General features: G+C 35.5%; 4 protein-coding genes across 4 annotated transcripts; 1 reads left to right on the top strand and 3 right to left on the bottom strand.

The window, feature by feature from the left end:
- Positions 1-963: 963 nt before the first annotated feature.
- On the bottom strand, positions 964-1750 carry LOC122601243 (ATP-dependent DNA helicase PIF1-like). The gene is made up of 2 exons (XM_043774003.1): positions 1719-1750; positions 964-1600 (listed from the first exon to the last, which is right to left on the bottom strand). Exons 1-2 carry the CDS (start codon positions 1748-1750, stop codon positions 964-966), a joined length of 669 nt encoding a protein of 222 aa, XP_043629938.1.
- A 460-nt stretch (positions 1751-2210) lies between these two features.
- Positions 2211-2997, bottom strand: LOC122601242 (ATP-dependent DNA helicase PIF1-like). Its single transcript, XM_043774002.1, has 2 exons — positions 2966-2997; positions 2211-2847 (listed from the first exon to the last, which is right to left on the bottom strand). The coding sequence occupies exons 1-2, from the start codon at positions 2995-2997 to the stop codon at positions 2211-2213; spliced, it is 669 nt and encodes a 222-aa protein (XP_043629937.1).
- Positions 2998-3458: 461 nt separating this feature from the next.
- On the bottom strand, positions 3459-4481 carry LOC122601241 (ATP-dependent DNA helicase PIF1-like). Its single transcript, XM_043774001.1, has one exon. It carries the CDS (start codon positions 4479-4481, stop codon positions 3459-3461), a length of 1023 nt encoding a protein of 340 aa, XP_043629936.1.
- Positions 4482-14676: 10195 nt separating this feature from the next.
- Positions 14677-23346, top strand: LOC122600109 (syntaxin-43-like). Its single transcript, XM_043772770.1, has 8 exons — positions 14677-15200; positions 17338-17614; positions 18679-18768; positions 18895-18972; positions 22150-22227; positions 22305-22370; positions 22459-22539; positions 22893-23346. Exons 1-8 carry the CDS (start codon positions 15025-15027, stop codon positions 22998-23000), a joined length of 954 nt encoding a protein of 317 aa, XP_043628705.1. The 5' UTR covers positions 14677-15024; the 3' UTR covers positions 23001-23346.
- The last annotated feature ends 317 nt before the right edge of the window (positions 23347-23663 follow it).

Below are 23663 nucleotides of genomic sequence, written 5' to 3'. Positions count from 1 at the left end.
AGGACAAAGGAGTTGAGTTAGCATCTTGAAACGTTCGGTTGTCACACGGTAGTAGCTTTTTTACTCCAAATCATGTTTAGAAAATTAAACAAATTCAATTGACATAGTCTCAAAATTGAAATCAAACACCTAGAATACAGTAACTTGCATATTATTTGAATCATGTAACACAACTTATGACATGAGAACAGAACCACATATTCAAAGGACGATTCAATTAATGTACACAACAATGAGAATTCAAATGGTGATTTCTAGAATTATCAAAGGACGATTCAATTAATGTACACAAAAAAGACAATGCAAATGGTGATTTCTAGAATTGCCTGGTGAAGGACAGTATGTGTGTTTCCCCTAATAATACACAAAGTAGAAATTTTCTAATTGTAAACATCGATGAAGAAAAGCAGTCGTATAAGAAAAACAGATTTGATATAAGATGGTGCAAATAACAATATTATACAACATACTTTGAGTCAGATATACTGAGATATGTGGCCATATACATTTGAGTATGACACGAAGATGACAACGGGATGCAAGAATATGTTTGAAAAGGGATCCTATTTTTAAGCACAAAACATATCTACATTCTTTTCACATGCTAACCAACAACCAATTCTAGATGATAATTCATTTGGTGCAGGTGATGGTAAATGAACATCTCAACATAATATGTGGGTAGCTATCATAATAACAATACATATTTTAATCACTTTTGCCCTCGTCACCTATCACCTAAATCTTTATGATTTAAAAAACTTCAACTTGTTATTTATACGAAACAGGAAGGTCTAACCTCAACTTAATTTGTAGACGTCGTGAGATGGACCAAGTACAGAATTGCTCATAAAACTAAGAAACCTGCACACAATGAAAAAGAAAACAGTGAAATATAAATTAAGCCAAATACACAAAAATAAAATTAGATGGTACTTAAAACCAGTTAATACCTTCCATAAGCTATGCATCTTGTAAAACTTCCCTATACACCACATTTGCCGTGTATACTCCAGATCGAGAGAAATCTTGGGTAGGCCTAACCAACACCTTCACATTTTCACGTGATGTCCCCCTAGATAGTGCCACATATAGTTGTCCATGCGAGAACACGGGTTCCGGTAGGTATACCCCGACGTTTGGAATGGTCTGGCCCTGCGCCTTGTTTATTGTCATTACAAAGCTAAGATAGACTGGAAATTGCTTTCTCTTCAACTTGAAGGGGTACATATCATTTTCAGATGGACACAGAGGAATTCTTGGTAAAAAAACTCTTTTCCCGGCATGCTGACCAGCCGCTATCTCGGCATCGATGACATTTCGTTGAAAACCTTTGCATATCAACCTTGTGCCGTTACACAGCCCGTTCCATGGATCGATATTACGTAATAGTATGATCAGGCATCCAACTTTCAGCAGTAGGCAATGAGGGGGCAAACCACTAACATTAAGCGAGTTTAAGAATTCAATCGGATAATACTTGTTAACATCATCTTCTGCCTCATCAAAGCTATAATAGATTTGCTCCTCCCCGCAGAATACACCAATTAACTTATCATTTATCTCATCGACATTATCATTTTTAGTTGACAGTATGGCCCTGGAAATTATGTACCCCGGAAAATTTTCTAATTGTAAACATCGATGAAGAAAAGTAGTCGTATAAGAAAAACAGATTTGATATAAGATGGTGCAAATAACAATATTATACAACATACTTTGAGTCAGATATACTGAGATATGTGGCCATATACATTTGAGTATGACACGAAGATGACAACGGGATGCAAGAATATGTTTGAAAAGGGATCCTATTTTTAAGCACAAAACATATCTACATTCTTTTCACATGCTAACCAACAACCAATTCTAGATGATAATTCATTTGGTGCAGGTGATGGTAAATGAACATCTCAACATAATATGTGGGTAGCTATCATAATAACAATACATATTTTAATCACTTTTGCCCTCGTCACCTATCACCTAAATCTTTATGATTTAAAAACTTCAACTTGTTATTTATACGAAACAGGAAGGTCTAACCTCAACTTAATTTGTAGACGTCGTGAGATGGACCAAGTACAGAATTGCTCATAAAACTAAGAAACCTGCACACAATGAAAAAGAAAACAGTGAAATATAAATTAAGCCAAATACACAAAAATAAAATTAGATGGTACTTAAAACCAGTTAATACCTTCCATAAGCTATGCATCTTGTAAAACTTCCCTATACACCACATTTGCCGTGTATACTCCAGATCGAGAGAAATCTTGGGTAGGCCTAACCAACACCTTCACATTCTCACGTGATGTCCCCCTAGATAGTGCCACATATAGTTGTCCATGCGAGAACACGGGTTCCGGTAGGTATACCCCGACGTTTGGAATGGTCTGGCCCTGCGCCTTGTTTATTGTCATTACAAAGCTAAGATAGACTGGAAATTGCTTTCTCTTCAACTTGAAGGGGTACATATCATTTTCAGATGGACACAGAGGAATTCTTGGTAAAAAAACTCTTTTCCCGGCATGCTGACCAGCCGCTATCTCGGCATCGATGACATTTCGTTGAAAACCTTTGCATATCAACCTTGTGCCGTTACACAGCCCGTTCCATGGATCGATATTACGTAATAGTATGATCAGGCATCCAACTTTCAGCAGTAGGCAATGAGGGGGCAAACCACTAACATTAAGCGAGTTTAAGAATTCAATCGGATAATACTTGTTAACATCATCTTCTGCCTCATCAAAGCTATAATAGATTTGCTCCTCCCCGCAGAATACACCAATTAACTTATCATTTATCTCATCGACATTATCATTTTTAGTTGACAGTATGGCCCTGGAAATTATGTACCCCGGAAAATTTTCTAATTGTAAACATCGATGAAGAAAAGTAGTCGTATAAGAAAAACAGATTTGATATAAGATGGTGCAAATAACAATATTATACAACATACTTTGAGTCAGATATACTGAGATATGTGGCCATATACATTTGAGTATGACACGAAGATGACAACGGGATGCAAGAATATGTTTGAAAAGGGATCCTATTTTTAAGCACAAAACATATCTACATTCTTTTCACATGCTAACCAACAACCAATTCTAGATGATAATTCATTTGGTGCAGGTGATGGTAAATGAACATCTCAACATAATATGTGGGTAGCTATCATAATAACAATACATATTTTAATCACTTTTGCCCTCGTCACCTATCACCTAAATCTTTATGATTTAAAAAACTTCAACTTGTTATTTATACGAAACAGGAAGGTCTAACCTCAACTTAATTTGTAGACGTCGTGAGATGGACCAAGTACAGAATTGCTCATAAAACTAAGAAACCTGCACACAATGAAAAAGAAAACAGTGAAATATAAATTAAGCCAAATACACAAAAATAAAATTAGATGGTACTTAAAACCAGTTAATACCTTCCATAAGCTATGCATCTTGTAAAACTTCCCTATACACCACATTTGCCGTGTATACTCCAGATCGAGAGAAATCTTGGGTAGGCCTAACCAACACCTTCACATTTTCACGTGATGTCCCCCTAGATAGTGCCACATATAGTTGTCCATGCGAGAACACGGGTTCCGGTAGGTATACCCCGACGTTTGGAATGGTCTGGCCCTGCGCCTTGTTTATTGTCATTACAAAGCTAAGATAGACTGGAAATTGCTTTCTCTTCAACTTGAAGGGGTACATATCATTTTCAGATGGACACAGAGGAATTCTTGGTAAAAAAACTCTTTTCCCGGCATGCTGACCAGCCGCTATCTCGGCATCGATGACATTTCGTTGAAAACCTTTGCATATCAACCTTGTGCCGTTACACAGCCCGTTCCATGGATCGATATTACGTAATAGTATGATCAGGCATCCAACTTTCAGCAGTAGGCAATGAGGGGGCAAACCACTAACATTAAGCGAGTTTAAGAATTCAATCGGATAATACTTGTTAACATCATCTTCTGCCTCATCAAAGCTATAATAGATTTGCTCCTCCCCGCAGAATACACCAATTAACTTATCATTTATCTCATCGACATTATCATTTTTAGTTGACAGTATGGCCCTGGAAATTATGTACCCCGGAGAATTTCCATCGACATCCATAGAAGGGAATATGGCACTAATTAAATCCTCTTTTGATTTAGCTCCATTATTGTACGGGATGGTCATATCATCAGGTATGCGAATAAAGCTTCCATCAATCACTTCTTCTTCCCCGTCACCGACTCTTAAAAGAAAATCTGAAAACCATAGATCAGTCCGTGCTCTCATATTTACAGTTAGACGCATCTTTTTGATAACAATCCACAAAGGCGACATCCGTAGGCTCGAGTCTACAATCTGTGCGCGGGTTCCTTTTTTGAAAACCGGCAGGACCTGTCTCAAATCAACTCCCAAAACCATTATTTTACCGCCAAATGGTTGTTTTACGCCTGTTATGTCTTGCATTGTTCGATCCAATTGTAACAACCGTACTTTTTAATATTATATATGTGCTAGTTAGGCTGTCTACGTTCCCGCAAGCCATAGTTATACTCAAAGCTGGTAGGTAATGCCCCAAATTAGTAATCTAAAGCTAATGATATGTATAAGAACTTCCTAATGAAAATACCTCGGAACAAAAATTTTTAGAGATAATTAATCGATACGATAATAATAACTTAAGTCTCACCAATTGAGATACCAATAAAAATTCCTATGGAATGCCCAACAAATCAAAAATAAAACCAAATCAAGAAGATATGATCATGATAAATAAAATTTTCAACTAAAAATATAATTGGAAGTATTATGTACGTAAAAGCGTCGAAAACTTAATAAGTAAGCATATAAGCTTAAAAAATTAATACAAATTTACAACCAATGACCTATGTAATCAACTAAAAATACAAAGATATATCCATACACATAAATATACATGACTTATACACATATATACATATTCCTAACTAAAACAACCAATTACTTACATTTTACTAACAAAACACTTACAAATTAAATCCACACTTAACATATACTTACACTTATACTTATACAACAAATTTTATAAAAAAAAAAAAAAAAGTGTGTCTTTCCTTTTCCCCCTCCTCTTGGCCGTCCCCCCCCCCCCTAGACACCCACACACTCATTTCAAATTTCACACTCTTACACTTCCAAGGAAAATAACACTCAAACTCTCTCTTCTCCCAACACACACATAACTCATTTTCTCTCAAAAACTCTTCCTTTTCTCCCTCTCTCCCTCTTGATTTCGGCCAGCCCTAGAACAAAAGAAAAACAAAGCAAAACTCATCTAAAAACTTGTTAATAATAAGGGTTTAGATTAGATTAAGCAAGGGTAGTGTTAAGCTAAGGTTTAAGGGTTAATATAAGGTTGAAACAAGGGTTATTTGGTGCAAGAAAGGCCACGATTTTCTGCCATCTTTACTTCATCTCAAAGTGTTCTTCAAGGGTATATATCTTCATCTCTTTATTAGATTAATCTTATTCTTGTTCATATTAAAAAGGTTTTATCAAAAGTCCATGTTTTCTTCATGTTTCTCTTCAATATACACTTGATGAGGGCAAAGTTGATAGGATCTTTCTTTCCATGCTCATGCATGTTGAATCCATGAAGAAAGATCCAAGGATTTAACTAGTTAAAGACCCAAAAGTGTAGTTATATATTATATAGTCTTTGATATGATTTTTCCTTTGAAAGATGGTTATATTCATACACATTATGAAGGTAATATTTCTGGAAATATTTATAAAAATATAGATTTTATTGATAAAGTGTTGGATCTATGAAAGTTAGCATCAAAAAGGTGGATATGTGTTGATTAGTTGTAAAGTAACTTTTCATATAAAAAAATGAACATATTTCATATAATATTTATGTATATATTTCTGGAAAGTTTCATAAAAAAAATACATTTTTATGTTGATGGATTGTTGTTGGATAAAGATTTGTTGTTAAAAATGATGAGATGATTACATGCATGCTAGATTTAAGAAAGTTGGATTGTTGTTTGGATTATGAGATGAAGCTAGGCTTGTCATAAGTGAAAAATGTGTTAATATTAAGGTTAATATTCTGGAAAAATTATGGTAATGACAAAAATATGATTATGGAACCAAACAAGGCAAAATAGGCTTGAAATCGAAAACCGAAAGCTTGTTAAAATGCATTTTGAGCACACACATGCACCATAACTTTATGACCATGAAAATGTGATGAACATGCTGGAAATATGACATATTAAAAGTATAAAACTCAAGTCATTTGATGCATGGCAAAAATAAGCTCAAAAATCGTCTTTTCGGGTCAAATAATCACTAACCGAAAGCACTAAATTGCACCTATCACACCACCACCACCATCACGACTTGAACCACCAAAATATGATGAACTTGCTGTCAATGTTGAATTTAGGATGAAAATCCATTTTGAAGTACCTTAATAGCCTAAGAAATGAGGCTAAAATCACTATTTCGGTAAACAATTTTCAATTATAAAATCCTCAATTTAAGCAAGACACAAGAAAGGTTGAATTGATATGAATTTTTTTTGATATAAGTTGCCAAAAAGGTCTGGGATTTTTTGACTAAAACTCTTGTGGTGATTTGTAAGAATTTCTATGATTTAATGAGTTAAAATAGTAATTAAAAGATATATATATATTAATTAATAAATTATATAAACCATGAATCTGATCAAAGCCACTTAACCAATGATAAAAGTGACCAAAACCTACTGGGTAAAAATAACTACAAGCAAGGGAACAAGAATTATACAATTTAAAAGTAAATTATTAAGTAAAAGTCACTAATTAATCATTATTATTAAATAAATAGAAATAAGGCACAAATAAATATAAGAATCACAATGTTACAAATAAAAAGGCTTGAAAATCAGTAGATAATCCATCTATAATTATCTATGAATTTTAGAGATAATTTAAGGACTTAAAAATAATTATAAGGAATTATTTAATTAATAAACCAATAAAATAAGTAAATTAATTAATTAAATAATATTAAATTAAATAAATAATTATAAATCAGTAAGATATATCAACATTAATATTAAGAGAACACAAATGTCAAACATGGTTATTAAACAAAGCATGCAATGGAAAATATATATAATACAAAGTTAAACTACCGAAATTCCAATAACCGAACAAAATCGTATGAATAACCTTTACTACCAAATGTCTTCCAACCAAATGAGGTGAACAACATAATGTACTTGAATTCCATAATTTAAACAACAACCAAAGTTGGGCGAGTCTACTAGCATACATCTCATGATCTAGTTTACTAGTCATGCGACACACACTTACGTTATGTATGTTTGAATACCATGGTTTAGGCTTGCTTGAGGGACGGCACCACTAAGCACACTTCTCATATTTGATCAGCCCCCATTACTCTCAAATCAAGTGAGTCATAGCCCCTTTCAAACTATTTTATGTGTTTAACTTTCGGGGTGAAAAGCATGATAAGTAAAGTTATTTTATACATATGTATGAAGCGTTTCTTGAAAGAAAGTTTGATATATGAAATGACTCTTGATAAGTATGATTATGATATGAAGTTATATCGTATGTTCCAAGTGATAATTGTTATATGATGAACTTGAGTTCTGTCAACCCGTTTTCTTTTCAGTACACTACTATTTACTCCTAAGGGAGGCCTGTAGTTAGATAGTTGCGCAACTAGGAGTCGTCCACCCATCCAAAGTGTAACGGTGGAAGGTTGGTTGCCTTCGTGATGACCATCACTTCCAGTCCGACCATTAGGGTGTTCTAGCTACGTAAGTTTAATCGGTCGTCCTCATGACACGACCCCAAGTATAAGTAAGGCACTTGATTGACAGCTGGTGCAAAGATAAGAAGTATTATAAAGCTTGGACTTGAAAATGGTAGTAGTAGTGGCTCAAGTATTTATTCATCAAAAAGCTATTTAAGTTTTGGCCTCGTGGTTAGAAGAAATTGAAGTTAAAATGATTGGATATTAAGATTTGAGTATTAAGATTTGAACATACGTTTTTGGAAAATAATATTCGCAAAGATATTTGGAGGTCCTTCTTGGTGGTTCTTTATTTTTGATCATAATTGGTATATTAATATGTATATGTTGCTAGTTAAAAACCTATGAACTCACTCAACTCTCGTAGTTGACACTTTTTCTTCATGCTTTTCAGGTTTAGAGCAGTAGGTTTGCTAATGGACCGCCTCTGGATGTTTGTATTTGTTTGATGTTTGAAGGCTTGTGATGCAAACAAGTATCTTTTTAATTTGGATTTGGATTTATGTAATGGTTTTAAACAATTGAATTTGAACTATGTAACCGGTTATTTTGGGATGATTTTAAGACTTTAATTATGATGTTTTCCATTAAATCTTTTGTACCATGTCGTTCTGTGGCATCTCGTGTTTCCGCCGTAGTCGGGGTGTTACACCAATGCCTCAACCGCTTGTCGTTTAGCCATCGAGGCTTCATCCCATATAATAAGTTTGGCCTTACAGAGTAGCTGAGCAGTCCCACTTTGTTTACTGATGTTACAAAGAGAATTATTATTGAGGTCGAGGGGAATCTTAAATCTTGAGTGGGCTGTTCGACCACCGGGCATGTTATTAGCCGCTGCCCCTGACGAAGCTGTGGCCAGGGCAATCTGCCCACGAGAACGAACCTCGGCAAGTAGAGCATTATACGAAAAGGTCTTCCCTGTGCCGCCTGGGCTATCTACAAAGAACACACCTGAACAATCATCATCAACGTGCCTCATGATCGTATCATACGCAACCCTCTGATCAGCATTGAGAAAATTTTTCGCGCGAAGATGATTTGTGGAATTTTTCAACAACTATGGAATTTTCTTCTTGCAATTCGCGACAGCCTCCCGAGTCGAGATGATTTGTGGTCATATGAGGAAGGTCAAAATCATGTAGACTCTTGCTCATAGATTGAAGAAACACCGAAATGTCTTTGAGAACCATATTCTGAACTTGTTCACTGTTTTGGCAATGTCTTTTGTAGTCTTCGGAAAGTGAGTCGTAATGTTCATCCCATAACCTTCTAACATCACCAGGGGCACAAAATACAAATAGTGTGGCAAATAATCATCTCAAAGAATGTGGAAACTGAAATACGGTAGCCTCGGTAAGACATTGCGATAAGCCGTCATCGTTCTCGATCAATCCTCTCTCAACTGCCGATTTTCTAAAAAGTGGGTGTTTTACACCGTTGGTTGTGTAAAGATCATTAAAGGAGGTGGGTCCTTTAACATGCATTAAAAGCAAGCGTAAGTAGTATTGTTCGCCTTCTGCTGGGTTAGCTGAGACCACCCAACCAATCGTTTTATGACCATGTCGAGGCATCCAAACATTTCCATGCCATGTGAAGCGTTTCTGAATATCTTTGTACAAATGTTGTCTTGCAGCTTCATTCACTCTATTCAGGTCAAAAAAGGCTGTCAACATTGTCTTTTTGCCCCGTTCCCGATCTAAAATAGTTCTTGGTGAATCAGTTTCCCTAAATCGAACATGATGCTTTTCAGGGAGATGAAGTTGCAACGCCATGACATACGGGTGGATTTTAGAAAGGGGAAACTTGAAAATACGCCACATTGCCTCGGGAGGTGAGATATAACGTGCATCTTGATATCGTTGTATCCCATTAACCACCACTTCTTTCTGATCAGGGTCGATATGGATGGCTTGTTTATCGTGACCTGTGTAGACATATTTGAACAGATATTTCACAGACTTTATGCTTGAGCAAATCTCCAAATTCATGTGACAATTGAACATCATAAGCAACTTGGGGTTGTAGGGAACGACCCATCTGTTATCAATATCATGTTTCCCCTTCCTCATGGTGATCCCATTGGCTCTCCTCCGATACAATGGATATGAGTCGTCTCCTTGTATAGTGTGTTCGTTGAACTACCGAGGATAATAAAAATGACATTTTTTAGGATCCCCTTGCATGAATGGACTTTGATTATTTAGACATCCACAGGGTCCATGAATCATGTGTGCAACAACCAGTTCATGCAATTTCGGATACCTTGTCGGGTTTGGGATTTCAGCACACACCAGGTTGTCGTATTGGTCAGGAGTGGTAATCTTATGTGATGATTCCATAATGAGAATAAAATGTGCATGAGGTAACCCACGCTTCTAAAACTCTATGACGTACACATAAGCCTTTACCTTGCCGAGGACATGCTTTTCAAGCAGTTTCTTTTTCAGATCCTCTAGTTTCACCCAAAAGATTCTTGCAACTAATCCAGGCTGGTCTTGAGCAGTTTGACCGGGTAAGAGTTCGGCAGTGATTTCATCCCAGCTTGGATTGCACGTAAATGTAAGGAAGATATTAGGCTTACCGTCATCTTGTACCAATGCCATGGCATCTAAAAACCGTCGACGCATGTCACGCGGACCTCCAATAAAAGATGTCGGGAGCACAACCCTTTTACCGATATTCTTTAATTGAACTTCACCAGCGTTCACACAATCCACTATACCTTGATACAAATCAACTCTTATTCTTGGCTGGTTATGCTCATAAAACTGCAAACGTGAGGTCTCAATCTTTATATAGTTGTCCACCGCAAACTGTTGCAACAATCTCCCACCTAGGAGAATTACGTTCTCGGTAGGGCGGATCTGGAACTTGTAGCAGTAATACTCCCTCATGGATACTGTCTTCCTACCTCGACCTGTTAGATTGCAATGTGTAAAATAAATTGTTGAAATAAAAAAAACAGTTGAAGTTAGAAATAGTAAAGAACTATGTGTATAAAATAAAAAATATTGAACCTTCTCCATCTTCATCATCTCCAATGTTATCTTCATCATTAACAATGTCATCCATTGAAAATCCATTTCTTGGTATTCTATTGTGCCATCCAGACTCACCATTGGGGAAAAACAAAGGATATGCAGTGGATCATAACAACCAAAGTAATGTTGAATCTGTTGGAAATGTTGAGACCTCCCATATAAAACAATGCTTCTCTTGTACAACGTTATGTTGTCATTTCCTTCAACCCATATCCCAGCAACCTATAGTCAAATTATGTTAAGTTATGTAGTAATTCTGAAATTATATATATTAAGGTAAAAACTCGTAGAATATAGAATTATTACAAAGGTTAAGAATATACCATCAAAAGGGTTAATTCCTAATCTGTTATTCCTATAATTCATATGTTCGGAAAACTTTTAAAAACCAACTATAAATACCGTAAAGACAAAATTAGACCAGCTTTAAATTAAAAATATGAAAACCACGTATGACCCTTATAACAACAAAAATTCAGTAAAAATTTCAAGAATGTTAGATAGTAAAAATTTAGGGTCATGTACCATGATGCAATCAACTAATAATCATCAAAGGTTAACAATAGAGGTGAACTGAAACTTTCTATTTATAGTTAACATATTTATTACCTCTGATGTCGTAGGACGATTATACACCCTTTGGTCAAGTTCAACCGATGCGTTCAAAGTGACTCTGTAGCGGTCTAGAGGTCCCAACTCAGCCATGCTGCGAAAGGTTGCTGCATATAGATTTGCAGCAAGAGCACGTGTCAAGATACGAACGATGTTCCTATCAAGATTTGGCCATCTAAGTCTCAAATCTTCTTCGGTGTCCGCATCATAGAAATACAATTGTAAATACCTTGGTGTTCTGTCCCTCGGTACTAACTGATCAACCTGGTGATATATTCCTCCATGAACATGAAAAGTATAAACTCCATCCGTCATATTTGCCAAATTTTTATCTAAATTGACACCCATTGAAGTGAACGAAAAATTTGTGTTGTAAGAACGTATGTTGTGTCTGAACATCTTCCCTAAATCTGATTGATCGACAAAGAGGTTATATAGTTCGGTTGGAACATTTGTTACAGCAAATTTTGTCTTTCCTCCCATACAACAAAAGGTAGGGAATTCAAACTTAAACTTCGTTGCTCCACAATAACGACAGTTTGGTTGTTTTTTCAACACATGATGCTTTCTAGGGAGGCCTCTGTATACAAAATCATAAGGATCCTCATCGAGTTCGCCGTGTATGCTCGAGGGATTAACATTAACTTCACTACAATGTCCTACATAATAACCATCAGCATTCTTTAAAATTTCAATATAAAAAATTGTAATATACAACTATAGTATAAATGATTTTAGTTAGGTACCTGTTGAAGATTCACCGATAAAATTTTGACCCCCTGCAATCACTTCTGATGGTTGAGTGATGACAGATTCATAAATATGCTGGAGATTTCCACTCGCACTTTGAAGGCCTAATAGAATGAAAATTATATTGGTTTTGATACTGAAATTTGTACTATCGGTATTAGTTGTAAGAAAGTAGTTATGGTAAGTAACATCTTGATGATGCGCCTATGAACGTGGATGACCCTGCGATCACTGATGATGATTGATTGACGACTGATTCAAACAAAGGTAACAGATTTCCAATTTCACAGTGAATGCCTATTCAGGGGAAAGTTTAGCAGCAAGTTAATAATTATAATTGTTATAATAAGATAATAACATTAGTAAATGAAATAATGACTAATAAATGTAAGTTACCTTGGAAGCGATGACGTGTGACAGATGAAGTCAGACGTGAAGATCTAGCTAGAAAGGTATTGGTGGGGATTTCATTGTACACCGGCTCGTCCAATGTATCTAGGCCTATACGATTGTCATCATTCATTGGTTGTTTCTGTTTATTTGTGGATGCTACATGTGTAACACAACTTTCTGTAAGGATTTTGTTCAATGAAGATCTCCTCTGTTGGACGCCTTTTTATAAGGTAAGAGGGAATTTTCATTAGGCGGTTTGAGAGAAAGATGTTGGTTGGATTGTGTTATATTTTCTTTATTCCCCACTGGTGGAGTAGTTTGGGGAGCTGGCATCATGTTCTGCCTTGTAGTCCTGTAATACGATGAACGATTCCATGAACGATTCGTCAACTCTCCAAATGGGACCCTTTGTTGTACTGTATTTTTCTTTGCCCTTTGTTGTGCCTTGTAGTCTTTGTTGTATTCGTCTCTTATATTTACATGATTCAAAATGTCAGGTAAAAAAAATGCAGACAAATTATATAAAAAGCAACAATTAGTAGCATATATAATCATAAATAATAAGTAAATACCTAGGCGTATATCAATATTAGGTTGGGAAACATCACCAGTCATGCATTTCCTCATTTTAGCATTCTCCTTCGCCGGGCGTGTACAATTTGTGTGTATTAGTTCAGGACGTGAAAGATAAATTGCATACAGCCCAAAACTAAAAGTAAACCATCAGGTGAGAGCTCTCACACATTTTGCCAAATCAATACTTATGTCGTTGGCCTTTATAATTGCAGTTCCATCAGTTTGATGAGGCCCCTGAATATAGAATGGAATGGTGTGAATTGTAATTTATGAAAGTTATTAGTTATACATTTGGACAAAATGCAGGATGTACTATGCAATGGTTTTCTGGGTAATTAGGACATACATAAGTTTTAGTTTCAAACGTCAAATGACATGATATTGCCTATATACATATATATATATATATCCATATACTTATGCCTGTAACATATCAAAGTACTTTTTAATATCTTACATCTTACATTATAGCTAACATTTAGTGTAAAGGTCGGGAAACAGAAAACTACATACATTAATCTATGATAGTTTACGTAAATGCCCAAAACTCGAAGTGTAGCATGTTACTATAAGCATAAGTGGTATCTAAATAGTGAAAAAAACAGGTCACGTCCGTAATTTTGATAATGTTATTGTTATCAATTGCAGTAAATTGCAAGAAAATAACTATCTATAAAAAAAACTCACTCAGGAATTTTATCGAATACCTTTTATGCACTGTATAAATAAGTAACTAATATTAGAAGAAACATTACCGGAAGGTGATCAGAGTCACACAACATCGATGGAAAGACGGCGGAGATGATCAGGAGTGACACTGATGAATTATATATAGCCCAAAACAACAGCGGAGGAGATGATGACACTGATGAAATATACAGTCCAAAACCACGGTGACGAACAGTGATACACAGTGGTGGTGCAGCCAAGAGAGACGGAGGCGCTGATTAATCAGTGGTGGTGTTGTTGAAGGAGATGGTTGCACTGATTAAGACGGCAATGGTGAGAGGTGGGAGACAGTGGTGCTGAGAAAGAGGGGAAAATTACTTGTGAGGGTATATTTGGTGGTATTATTAATCCGTTATTAAGAGGGTCATATAAGGGTAAATTATGTACTTTAAGTCATCATTTGAGATTTCAAAAAGAGAGGTACTGCTTTATATAGTATTATAGATTATAGATAATATCACATAATAAATATTTGTTATATGCATTTTGTTTTATACCTTTAATATCTAAGATATCTTAATAAACATACTTAATTATTTGTATACAGTGGATACAATAAATTTTAAAATTAATGATAACATAACCATTTTTAATATCTTTTTATTTAAAGGTGTCAATATTTGATATTATGAAAGAATAACCTGTCATTCACCCGCGTATTATGCGAGTTAATGATCTAGTTATAAAATATAACCTATATGAAATTTATTTATTTATTTATTTATTTTCAAATTGAAATGCTAGTGATGAAGGAAATTGGGATGCTAATGCTAATGGCAATTTTTGAGAAAGTGTCAGTAGTTGGGAAAACAAGGGTTGGCAAAGCCCTCATCAAACCCATAAACAACATATAATCGAGTCTCTAGATTTGTAACTGTAATTGTATTAACACCTACCCAAGCAACTAACTTTGGATAAAATAATAATTACCGAGTAGTAAAACAGATCAAATCGAGCCCTTCTTCCTTGGAATTGAAACTTAAATCCATTCATTACAACAACTCATCCCGATTGATCTGTAAATTAGGACCTACTGATCATCATCATTCTTATCAATCTAGGGTTTTCATTCGAATAGTAAAGTAATCATAATAATGGCAACAAGGAATAGAACGATTTTATTTAGAAAGTATAGAGATTCATTGAAGAGTGTTAGGGGTCCTCCTCCTCCTCCCAAGGGGGTTATTGAAATGGGCGTGTTTAAACAGAATAATAATTATGCTCCTCTTAGTACTTCCGAAGATCCCGGAACCTCCTCCTCTTCTTCTTCGTATGTTTTCACCATTCTTTCACTGCTTCTTCATTATGTTGTATATTGGTTGATTTATTTATTTAGAACACTTCTCTGTATGTATGTTTAATATTAAAATCAGATGTAATTTCATGATTCTGACAAACCAATCTGCACCGACTATATTTATCTAGACATGCAAACAACACTTGTTAATCTTAGGGGTGGTTGGTTAGGTTCTGATCCGACTGGATACTACTAACTTAGTTGTCTGCTTGGTAATTTTCGCTTAGAAATATATCCCTGCTTGTACTTACGGTCAATCTGCGTCTGCTATGGCATTCTGTTTAGGGGTTTTACAGGTCGTTGAAGTTTTTTTAAACCTTACGTAGCTTGCAAAGTGGTTGAAAGTCTTACAGCATATGCTATCTGAAATTAGCAAATGTTCTCTTTTACTATATGCTGAACTTCAAGCTGCCGTCAGTGATTCTTATCTTTTAATTTCTTAGCGTACTGTTTCGTTGATACAGGACATGTTGCATTTCTTTTAGACATCAACAGGCCTAGTGACGTAACAAAGTAGTGACTTCTATGATCTATTGACATTTCAGTTTTTGCATGCTTAGTTACTTATGGAGTACGAAGCAGTATTACCTCGAACCAGTATTTGTATACTTGTGTGTTCTAACCAAAGCATAGACCAGATGACCAATTAACATTTACTATTTTGGAGTTTCTAGCCATAGGTACTACTTTTGGAAATCAGAATGCAGGTCTGTTTAGTTCTGCTAGTTTTACAGGGACACGCTTTTTTAAGTAAGAAGGGTATCATAAACCACACCTTTGACTAGGATCATTTAAGTGAGGGTTAGTAATAATGTCTGTGGAGTGAGACACTGGATCTAAATGCATTGCTTTAACAGTTTATATTATTATTTCCAATAGAAGTTATATTAAGCTAACTTTAGTACTTCTAGACGTTTGTGATCTGATTGGTAGAAGGTTGAGTTTATTATAACCTATTCTGTTTGGTAATCTCCATAGGCAAGATCACTCTTTGGGAAAAAGTAAGAGAAAATCAGTGTGCTTCATCAAGTGGAAAATTTCTTTTTGAAGTTCATTATTGCATCAAGGATTTTGATGTTGTCATATGTATGGCTTGCATGAGTGAATGATATCTTTATGGAGATATGTGATACGTTGCCTAGTTAGATGCTTAAGAAGCAGGATCCAATATGAGATAAGAAACAAAAATCAAGCTACCTTGTTAAAGAACCTAAATTTTCATGAGTCACACACCTAATTGAGTTAGGTGAATGTTTTTTTTTGGCATGTACTTAACAAAACGTTAAATGTCAAATAAAATTGCTGTTGCCGACATGTAGGAAATGTTGAAATATTGCATGCTGTGTGGTCAGTTATGTTTTAAGATAACAAAATTCTAAAGAGATTAGTATTTTAGAATGTAAACAACTTTACACAAATAGTTATAGTATGTATCGAACTTCAATCACGTGTATTGTATGTAATAAACTTTCAAATCTTGTGCATTGTATGTATCCGAGTATATGTGGCAACCATATAAGTTGCCACTTGTCAAGTTTTGATTGGTTGAATACATACAATGCACAAGATTTGAAAGTTCATTACATACAATACACAAGATTGAAGTTCGATACACACTATAACAATTCGTGTAAAGTTGTTTACATTATGGGGTACTAATCCCAATTCTAAATAGTCCTCTCTATCTTCCTGATCATTCTCTAGTGTCTACGTGATATCGACTTTTGGAGCATGTTGATTATCACCAGGTGTTGATAAGAAGTGTTAGGAGAATTTTAACATTTCTTCTATTATATAATCATTCACTACCATGCCAGCCTTTTGTCTGCTGTGCTAAATCTTCCTGTTTTTGACAAGATATTAAGGAGGTGGTTAAACCATAATTGTTAAATTCGTATGAGTCATGAGTGGTTGACTCATGATTTTAATGAGCAACTCATCTACCAACCACAACATTTTCATTTATAGGGATAACATTTTGCCCACAAATTTCTAATATTTGTCTTTTTCGGATAACTGATTACTTGGACTTGCAGTTTTTTTAAACAGAAATAAGTTATCCATATTCTTGTTATCCTGTAACTAGTGAGAATTTATTATTCTTTTGCAGTTCAGTGGCAATAACAGTGGGACTTCCTCCTGCTTGGGTTGATGTATCTGATGAAATAGCAGCAAATGTGCAACGTGCAAGGTCTAAAATGGCAGAACTAGCCAAGGCTCATGCCAAGGCTTTAATGCCATCATTTGGGGATGGTCGGGAAGATCAACGCAGGATTGAGGCTCTAACCCATGAGATAACTGATCTTCTAAGAAAGTCAGAAAAGAGATTAAAGAGATTATCTGCTGGTGGGACTTCTGAGGACTCAAATATTAGGAAGAATGTGCAGGTAAAATCTCTTCTTTAAGTATTTAGATACTCAAATGTGTTTGCTTGCGATTCTTACTTAAGATCCACCATTTGTTCTCTATACCCTCCAAGTTTTTGTTTCCAATGACATCATTGTGAACTTGTTGGCCTACAAAACTTGAGTCTTAAATGATTTTATTGATTATCGCTAGCCTAGTCTTTCTTATTGATTTGTCAGATAAACATAGTATTACAGAAGCTGCTACATATATTCATCATTGATGATCTTGTTTAATGCATCATGAATTATTAAGGAAATTTGGTGTCACTTGATTGTCACCTGCTTATTTTATATTAACTTCTTACATGCTTAGAATAGTTTTTCGTGAATTAAGACCGTTCATGGCTTCCACAGCCAATTCTAAATTCCAGTTAGTTACTTATTTGGAACATTGAATGTCTTGATACATGTCTTTTAAAATGTGGAGGCAAAATGGTTGTGTCGAATGGGTCAAGTAAGATACCGAAACGGGCTACTTTTTTGATGCGGAGAGGTTGGTTTCATGGTTTCACCTAAATTTTTTTTGTTCACAAATTTTAAGCTTTTACTTATAAATAATTAGTGTCTGAAATACGATTACAAAAATTATATTATTTTTATACTAATATATATTGTATTTATATAATTTTTTGAAGGTTATCAATATCTTTTAAAACATATATTGTGGGCTACTTTCGACCATTCATAAGTTCTTTTCATTTTGTTTTTGTTTTACCAGTTAGAGATAAAATAAAAGCTAATTCGACAATTCATCACTCATCAGTGTGTGGGTTGAGTCGAGACTAACACCTCTTCATCTTGCCTAAGGGGATTGAAAGTAGAGACTTTTTCCAATCTCATTCTCTTTTCATCATACCTGTTGTATATTGCCAACTAGAGAGTCATTTCTACTGCTTACTTCAGATATTTGTATTTGGGCGCACTAGTTTTATCATCCTCATGTAGTTGTTGATGTCAATGTTCTATTGTAATATAATGATTGGCCCGGCTCTACCTGATTCTGTTCGTGAACTTGAATATTTTCCTTCAAATTTCTATGGCAGCGCTCTCTTGCCACTGATCTTCAGAGCCTTTCAGTAGAACTCCGGAAAAAGCAATCAACTTATTTGAAGCGCCTCCAGCAGCAGAAAGAGGTAGGCAGACTATCTAAACTACTTAATAAAAATATATGGCAGTTATATGATTCGGTGCTTTATTTATATGACTCTAGGGGTATACATCACTCTATGATCTATATGTGTTACATTGTTTTCCTTTAGGGTCCAGATGGGGTTGATCTCGAAATGAATTTAAATGGAAAGCAATCTAGAAGGGATGACGATGAGTTTGATGACTTGGTATGTTGAAATTTCCCTCTTTTGCCATTATTTATTCATAATTTATTTATAAATTTTACTGCTAGGGTGGATTTCTTATTTATGTTATTATAAATCTTGTTGCTCAACGTAATTTGTGTACATGCTCAATGTACATATATTAGAGAATGATATTTGACCTATTTTTTAAACTTGCCTTGTGTCAGTGATATAAAATATTACCTTGTCTTACATCTCCGTAAGACCGCATGACACCAAGTTCTAAAGTCCCTTTTTTTTCATTGTTCCAGTTTTCTCTTTTCCTGAACTTCTACCACATTCTAAAAGCTTTTTGATTACTATAAATCATGGCTAGACTATTTATTATTTGTGGTTCATCTAACCCAATTCTTAATTACTTCTTTGTCTTCCATGTCCACCTTCAGCTGCAAAACGAAATAAAAACAAGTACTTATGGGATATTCAAATATTGATGGAGTTATCCAAAACAAAGCTGGATTAACTAATCATAGTAGCTCTAAGACCTAAGTATTACTTGTATGATATGACACAATTTTAGGAACAGTAGGGTTGCTCAGCGGAAGCAAAACAGAAATTAAAGTAGAATAACACGAGAATATAATGTGGTATCTCAAACAAAGTGTGTGAAATAATCCACGGCTGCAACTTAGGGTTTTTATTAATGCTCAGTACGACACAAAATTGCAATACAATAGACGTGTATATATAGGAGAACAACTAGGGTTTACAAACTTGGTCCCCAAGAAACCTAATTAGAACCAACCTTTTAATTAAGGCTAACATAAAAGTCGGCCCTGATTAAAACAGGCCCAAGCAAGGTCTTCACGCCCAACAATCTCTCACGACCTTTTATTAAGGCTTAATTAAAAGTCAACCCTGATTAAAACAACCTTTTATTAGGACACGAACTCCTAAGATGCCCTATCTTGTTGCAGTCCAAACAACGCACACTCGGCCGAGTTCTAGAAGGATTCCTACCACGACCCTTGCCACTATTCCTGTTATTTCCCTTCTTGCCAACATGTAACATCTGAGCAGATCCTGACTGAGTACCTCTCCGGCGAATGTCTTCACCTAATACCAAAACTCGAATCTTTTCAAATGTCATATCATCGGTTCCCACCAAGCTTGTTGTTAGGAACAACCCTTAGCCTTAGCATAGCGGAAGCAATTAAACAAGAAGATAATGCAGAAAATAAAGATAAACGACACAAGAATTTAACGTGGTTTGGCCCCAAAGAGGGGCCTAGTCCACCGGCTGCAACTATGTTATTTTTATTAAGCTCTGAACCATAAGATTACAACTACAATGGGAGGTATATATAGAAGAACAGCTAGGGTTAGAAACTTGGTCCCCAAGGAAAACTAAACAGGTCTCCTTAATAGATCGGGCCTTAGTGGCCAACAAGCTTTCAAACCCAACAATCTCCCACTTGAAGGCCTTGCGAAAAAATTTCAGCTCGCCATTCAAACAAACAACATTCCCGTCATCCAGTAACTCCAGTAATCTTCCGATAAGCGAGATCCTCCAAGCCTTACGTTCCAAGAACAAACTTAAACTTCAAAACGGAAGTTTTCCAAGCCTTCAAACCCAACAATTGTAACTGTTGTTACTGTCCCGGACCAACTGTCAGGCAATGAAGATACCAATAACTCTATCTTAACAGAAGATAATCTGGACAAGATCGACTTCAATTTGTTAATGTGCTTGGTCACCGAGACCCCCCTCTTTCATTTACTTATTAGCAGCAGACGGTTTCTCATACATTTTTGACAACGCCGACATCATACCACTGGCAGTAGTTTGAGACTTGATGTTGTAAACCATGTTTCCGTCAAACTTAGTGTAATAACCCCTCTTGCTTTCTTATTCTTCCTATCCCAAAGATCTTTATGTTCTTCATTCATCTTCTCCGGTTTTTTACCAAGAACCATGTTCAGATCCTTTTGACTAAGTAATGCTTCTGCATCTTCCACCAACTATAATCCGAGCCGTCAAACTTTTCAATCACAAATTTCCCGCTTCAGCCATAATGACAAACGAAAATAAATAACCAAAGTTACCCGGCTTCAAGTTGATTAACACCTGTCAACAAGAATCAAACAAAAAAACCAATCAGCAATCTTAAATCTTCCAAACGATCACCAACACCAAACAGACCCCAAAACAGGAACCCTAAACCCGGGATCCACCAGCAGCAATCGGTAGCAAACAGCGGCGGTTTTTGGTGATGTACAGCAGCGGAACAGCAGCAACAGCTGCAAACCAGCTTCAGAACAGATGTGACCGGAAGAAAACAACAGTTCCGGCAGCAGCAGAAGAGTTGCGACAGCAGCAACAGAAGACTGCGAACAGCAGCAGAACAGCTAGACAGCAACTTAATAAGCAGCTAACAGCAGTAGTACAAAACAGAACAGAACAGATCAAAACCGAACAGTAGCAGCAGCAAACGAATTATGATAATTCGAACAGCAACAGCCACAATCGAATTTTAATCAAACTAATCTTAAGAACCAACCGTGGCTCTGATACCACTTGTTAGAAAGAGTAGGGTTGCACAGCGGAAGCAAAACAGAATTTAAAGAAGACAAACACGAGAATATAACGTGGTATCTCACACAAAGTGTGTGAACTAATCCACGGCTGCAACTTAGGGTTTTTATTAATGCTCAGTACGACTCAGAATTACAATACAATAGACGTGTATATATAGGAGAACAGCTAGGGTTTACAAACTTGGTCCCCAGAAACCTAATTAGAACCTTTTAATTAAGGATTAATTAAAAGTCGGCCCTGATTAAAACAGGCCCAAGCAAGGTCTTCACACCCAACAATAATGACACCCAATACCTCCATGGCGGGGTATGGGGGAGGTAGGATGTAGAATACTCATACCCCTACCCAAAGGTAGAGAGACTTCTTCCGGAGGGACCTCTGCCCAGGGTCCGTTTTGTTGAAAAATAGTGCGTGTAGCCGTGTATGTATAATTTAGATTCTAGGAGTGCTTGTTAAAGAATATTAATATGTGTATTAAGAGCATCCTTAATCAATCTTTATCTGAAAACATAAACAAATAAGAAACTTTTATAATTAATATGTGTATATATTCAAGGCATACTTGTTTAATCTCTACCTGAAAAAATTATTATCTTATGACATTGAAATTATGCGTCTAGGGTTTCAATGAACATCAGATGGCCAAACTGAAAAAAAGTGAGGCTTTCACAGTTGAAAGGGAAAAAGAGATTCAACAGGTTGGTGCGCAGCAGTTGTTTTGTGTTTTTGCTCCCTTCAATTTGCTAATTTGACCATCTCTTACGGTCTCTTGAAGGTTGTGGAATCAGTAAACGAGCTGGCACAAATAATGAAGGATCTTTCTGTCCTTGTGATTGATCAGGTCGAAACTTCGTTCACTGTGTAAAAACATTTTCCTAATTTCATGGTATGTTTTATGTAATGTAATTAGATTTATTTTGGGAAAGCAGGGAACAATTGTTGACAGAATAGACCACAATATTCAAAATGTTGCTGCCTCAGTAGATGAAGGCCTTAAACAGCTTCAAAAGGTTGTCCTTAACTCTATTATTTGCAATTATGGTATTTGAAGCTATTAGTTGCAGTTCTACCTATTTTTTATGTATAGACCGATGAATGTGGATTTTAACATATAAATGTATAATGAGTCAACCTGCAAAAATATTATACGTTAGCTAATATGGAAATGTGTATAACACGTCAATAGCTATTAATAAAAAGTGTACAACTTTTAGACAACAGTGTTTCGGGTTCAGGTTATCCCAATCGATATTATAGTATCCTTTTGTACCCATTACCAAAAACGCCCACTTTCTTATTGATATTTGAACGTTTATATCTACACGTATCTGACGACATTTGGATATTGAAATGATATATGCAGGCGGAGAGAAGTCAGAAAAGAGGGGGGATGATAATGTGTGCTACAATACTCGTTATCATGTGCTTCGTAATGTTGGTTCTCTTGATCCTTAAGGAAATTCTTTTCTGATCTCATTTGATCTCATTATTCTTAAGTCTTATGTTACAAAATTATTATCACGACCCTCTGCTGAAAAATGCAAAAACACTTGCGTATAAATTGTGTTAGAAGAATGGGAAGTTTTGAACATTACTGAAGGGTTGCGGTGTTTTCTTTTATGTACTTCTGACAACTGGAACGGTGTGTGTATAATTCAGTGGAATGACTTGTCCAATGGTCATGTATAGAGGATCTTATACCGTAATTTGCAGAAGAGATTTTGGTTTGTAATTTTAGATATTAACCGTCTGGATTTATTTGTTTATGTACTGATTTATTCATCAAATATATAAATGGAGAAGGGTTTATCATTAAACTCATATGATATCATATTTATCTCCTATAACCATTGATCGTATGTTTTGGGTGCCATTTTTTACCCTGAAACAGGTCTAAATGAGTTGGAAAACAATGTTCGTAGTCGTGAGGTTTTCCATATTATATTTAACTCCTTAATTAAAAAATACACCTTAATTATAAAATTGAGAGGTTTGGATTGAGGAACTTTAAGTTTTAACTTTTAATTAAAGTTATTAGGTGATGTCATTTACCCTTTTTAAAATTTTTTTTTAGATCTAATTTGATCTATACTATTGTAATATAAAATATAGTATGGATATTCACTTCCATATT

Source organism: Erigeron canadensis, chromosome 5, assembly GCF_010389155.1.
Source record: "Erigeron canadensis isolate Cc75 chromosome 5, C_canadensis_v1, whole genome shotgun sequence".
In the NCBI taxonomy this organism is placed as follows: Eukaryota; Viridiplantae; Streptophyta; class Magnoliopsida; order Asterales; family Asteraceae; genus Erigeron; species Erigeron canadensis.
This window is presented reverse-complemented; position numbering and strand designations above follow the sequence as displayed.

Excerpts from the sequence above, each read along its gene's own strand:
- LOC122601243 (XM_043774003.1), bottom strand. The coding sequence starts at position 1,750 with ATGGCCACATATCTCAGTATATCTGACTCAAA. Across the intron at positions 1,601-1,718 it reads CTCAGTATATCTGACTCAAA|GGCCATACTGTCAACTAAAA; the intron begins GTATGTTGTATA and ends CATAATTTCCAG.
- LOC122601242 (XM_043774002.1), bottom strand. The coding sequence starts at position 2,997 with ATGGCCACATATCTCAGTATATCTGACTCAAA. Across the intron at positions 2,848-2,965 it reads CTCAGTATATCTGACTCAAA|GGCCATACTGTCAACTAAAA; the intron begins GTATGTTGTATA and ends CATAATTTCCAG.
- LOC122601241 (XM_043774001.1), bottom strand. The coding sequence starts at position 4,481 with ATGCAAGACATAACAGGCGTAAAACAACCATTTGGCGGTAAAATAATG.
- LOC122600109 (XM_043772770.1), top strand. The coding sequence starts at position 15,025 with ATGGCAACAAGGAATAGAACGATTTTATTTAGAAAGTATAGAGATTCA. Across the intron at positions 15,201-17,337 it reads ACCTCCTCCTCTTCTTCTTC|TTCAGTGGCAATAACAGTGG; the intron begins GTATGTTTTCAC and ends ATTCTTTTGCAG. Across the intron at positions 22,371-22,458 it reads CTGTCCTTGTGATTGATCAG|GGAACAATTGTTGACAGAAT; the intron begins GTCGAAACTTCG and ends TTGGGAAAGCAG.